At 35.7% G+C, this 4185-nt stretch overlaps 1 protein-coding gene across 1 annotated transcript; it reads right to left on the bottom strand.

Annotated features, from left to right (window-relative positions):
- Positions 1-1877: 1877 nt before the first annotated feature.
- LOC142607628 (uncharacterized) lies at positions 1878-3653 on the bottom strand. The gene is made up of 3 exons (XM_075779186.1): positions 3243-3653; positions 2942-3147; positions 1878-2359 (listed from the first exon to the last, which is right to left on the bottom strand). The coding sequence occupies exons 1-3, from the start codon at positions 3333-3335 to the stop codon at positions 2044-2046; spliced, it is 615 nt and encodes a 204-aa protein (XP_075635301.1). The 5' UTR covers positions 3336-3653; the 3' UTR covers positions 1878-2043.
- Between the last annotated feature and the right edge of the window lie 532 nt (positions 3654-4185).

The following is a 4185-nucleotide window of genomic DNA, read 5'->3' as shown; positions in this document are numbered from 1 at the left end:
TCTTTCTTACCAAAAGGGTTAAAAAAAATATTTGTTTTATGTATTTATATAGAGTGTTTGTATATGTATCTATCTATTCTTTTCTTTAAAGAAATTACAATGTAATAAGCATTCACAAGATAATAAAGAATCATTAATTTTAACTCAATTAAAATAAAAAAGTTTAAACTCAATTAGAAAAATATATGACAAAATAATAACGTAAAAAAATATGGACTTTCAAAAGCTTATATATCAATATTAGTAATACAAATTCTCTATACCACTTTTCATGTTCTACTTTATGCTCTCAAAAAAAAAAAAAAATACAATTTTCCATATGTTTGATATTTTCAATTGTCCACCTCAGCATAATTGGTATTCCAATATCAGAATGACTTTCATTATAAGGTTGTGTTGACTTGCAACTACATTCCTATCAAGTGGTGCTATAATATACATGTAATAAAAATAAAAATTAACGTCATATTAATTTTGGTGCTATATTAAAACAAGAGCTTCAAAATCAACATCTTATTCTATGATAAATAAAATGTAAATCACAAATAAAATAAAATTATATATAATACCTTCTTGAAGTGGTTCTTTTAAGTCAAAACAATCTTTCGAAACAAAGTTTTGAGTCTCACTTGTAAGTACATTTTCATCCATTGGTGCTATAATATATACGTATTAAAAATAAAAATTAACAACATATTTTTTTTAAATAAATATGAATAGAAAAAAATACAATGATGGTTACTTGTTTAATAATTCCTCATTCCTTCCTTGGCATTTGTTCATCTCTTCTTCTCTTTGATATTGGTGAAGTGGAAAAAAGTGAGTTTGATATTGGTAAAGTGAAAGCAAATAGATAATAAAGTATTGATAAAATAAGATCAAAAGTGAAATGGAGAGAAATGTGTTTAGAAGACAATTTTATCCGGAAAGTAACATTTATTCATGCAAGTCGTGTCCCTCTTTCTCATTCATGTATCCCTATCCCTATTTTTTATTAGGTACCCCACTTTAATTCAACCTTATGGGGGTGCTTGTTACATTTTCCTTCATTATATAAATGCTAACAATCCAGTGTTCATTCTTTCTTTTTTTTTGCTAAGCATCCGGTGTTCATTCATAGGTACTCACTTACTGTTTCATGAAGACTCATGAAAAGTCGCATTCTTTTCGTCATCGCTTTTTCAGCAATTGCCTTGTTCTTGGTCTTTATGGGCATTCACATTGTCGGTGTAGAAAACCACTTCCATTGCCAACCATCGTTTGGCTGACCATCCCACCATTACACTGGCCTTCTCATTCACAACCAAGAGCCTGAAATACTTTGTTGCAAGATTGCAATGCCATGAATGGCACTAACCACTCGCAGGCTTATCCATTAATTAGAAGACCATGGTTGACACAACTCTTATTGAAGATACTGTGTCAAAAAGCCTGATACCAATGTTGGTCCAAAGAGAAAATCTGGTGAGGATGGAAGTCACTTGCAAAGAGTTTCTTCCTCTTTCAATGGTCTGCTAATCTTGGTGTTTGCGGATTACTAATTCGGATGGAGGTGGTGTTGGACATGGATAAAGTTAAAATCATAAAAATGTGGATGTTGGTTTTATGAAGCCACACAGGTTTTGGTTGAGATATGTAGGGCCACAAATTAGCAATATGTAGATTAAGAAATTCAACAAAATTGAAAACAGATGTGAGTGGGGTATCTGTACGGGTTATTGGGGGAAGATAATTGGGGGTTGTTGGTGTTTAATCACCTCCATTGTTGCAGCCCTTGTCCTACAGCTGAAGCTTACAGTAAGGGCCAGAAAGCAACCAATGCCATTTGTTTGGTTGGTACAAGCAACCAACCCCATCAAATAAAATACAATTACAAATATCAACAAACAAAATACTATACTCTTTTAACATTTAAAATGACATACATATATATATATACGTCCCCGGTTCATTAAGGTAAAGTTTGAGGCTTTGTCTATCCATTATCTAGGTCAACAAAAAGTCACCAAAACTGTGGACTTTCAACACACTCACAGCACACAATTAGGCCTTCTGAAATTCTCCGGTTTGTTGCTGCTGCTGCTGCTGATGATGAGGTGCAAAACTAGAATTTGTCATGCCAAGGCCCTCATTCTGATGCTTCTCCCATCCACCAGTATCGGCTCTGGCGTGAGACCAGTAGTAAAGAACTGAACCCAGCAGTGACAACAATGTTAGAGCTGCTCCAGCCGCAAACACGCCTTTGCGCAGGGTGGCACATGACAAATGCTCTACATTAAAGATCGCCCTATACTTGGTGTGGTATGCATTCTTCGCTGACCCGGCCAACAAGCACGCCTCCGCTCCCAAAAAGTTAATCCTAATTTAAATGTTCACATTTTTTTTGCATTTAGTAGAACAGAAACAAAATAGCTTGTATGCATTGATTTGTAATCAAACAATGTTAAGAGCCTCTTGAATTTAAACTAGTGAAAATCAGTATCCAAATCCAACTTAAAGTTCTAGAATATTTTCATGATTTGGAAATCTACCTATTCAAACGTCTCTTCGTCTTTTAGTAAGATTTATATACAAAAGTGAAAAGTGAAAGGTAAAGTAAGGCCACTGTTTAGCAACAAAACAAAACAAAAAAGTAAAGGTAAAGCAAGGCCACATGATTACATGAGTATGGATTTCTTAGTGGGATGGAACTAAATACAACATGATTACTGTTTTTGGCACCACCTATGCACAGAATCTGGATTTTGAAGAGAACCCAACTCTTTATAACATCAAATCTTATTTTTCACTCTGAAAATTTAACACACAAGATTATAAAAATTCAATCTTTCTTGGTTATTTGCTTTGTTTGAGATTCAAGTACAAATTGATCAAGACCGTCCGATCAAACGAGAAAAAAAAAAAAAAAAAAAGAACGAATAAATAAAATGAAAATAATTACCAGGAAAGGATGAAGAAGAAGATGGCACAAGTGGTGGAGCGGCCAGTGACAAGGCCTTTACCGAAGCAGAGACACCTTGTGACGCCGTTAAGCACCGTTTGGCTCATCAGTAACAGCCCAAACGCCGACAACCCGTACACCGTCGACGCATCCGAGGCGTACTGGCAGTACGTTTTCTCATCGTACTCATCAGGAACAACCTTAGCCTGTTCACACAGTACAGAGTACAGTACTCAAGTGTGTGTGTGTTAGCTTAGCTAGCTTCAACTACACAGTAAAAGAGAGAGAGAAAGAGAGTTACCGTGCTTCGACGTCGTTCAGCGCCGACGGCAAAGACGAAAGCGATGAGGTGGAGAGAGATGATGATGGCTAAGATCGTCACTGAGACAGCCATTTCTCCGCTAATATGCTTCTTCTCTCTCAACTCACTCACTCACTCACTCACTCAATTTTTTGGTACTGTTTGTGTTTCTCTCTCTTTTCTATTTTACTTGTATTTATCTCTCTCTCTCTCTCTCTCTACTTTTGATTCCTTTTTCTTTTCTTTTTTGGCGACAAATTTTCGGCTTTTGATGATAATAAGCAATTATTGCTTATTTTAGCTTTGGGCTGCTTTTTTGGATACTTGTGAACAAATGGAAAAATGTAAAAGATTTAGGGGACTATAATTTTTGCTATACATATTTTTATTATAATGCTTATTGTGAATGATAAAGTAAACGATGACACCGCTCACAAGTTATAATGTGAACAAGTTGCGTAAAAATTGTAGTTTTAGCATTACTCAAACAAATTTGTGTCACTGTCACCGAATCGAACGGTGGGGATTTGTGGGCTCAAGGATCGGACGGTCCATGGAGATTTGTTGACAACGCTGGGCAGTGATTTTTGGTTACGTGGAGTGTTTTTATTGGTTGTATTATTGAAGTTTGGTGGTCTGTGAAGCACAAAGGGTTTTATTTATAGCGTGAGTGTTGGTGGGACCCTTTTAGTTTGAGTGACCATGAATCTTGACAAAGTTGTAACAAATAGCTGGACAGCGGTTGGCTTGTCGGAAAGCCAGCTCCCGGTTACCTTTACAGGATATTGCAGGTTACCCGGTTGCTGCAAACAAATCACTCGACTTTTCAAAGTTTTATCGTTTTCCAGAGTTGTTGTGTCGGGGATGGTCATTTTTAAATTATAATTATTTAGCGGCTTGGCCTTAATCAAGAAAGATTTAATTATTTATTAGATAGGTGACA

This window comes from Castanea sativa, chromosome 8, assembly GCF_040712315.1.
Source record: "Castanea sativa cultivar Marrone di Chiusa Pesio chromosome 8, ASM4071231v1".
Taxonomy (NCBI): domain Eukaryota; kingdom Viridiplantae; phylum Streptophyta; class Magnoliopsida; order Fagales; family Fagaceae; genus Castanea; species Castanea sativa.
The sequence above is the reverse complement of the archived record's forward strand: the minus strand, read 5'-3'. Positions and strand labels throughout refer to the sequence as shown.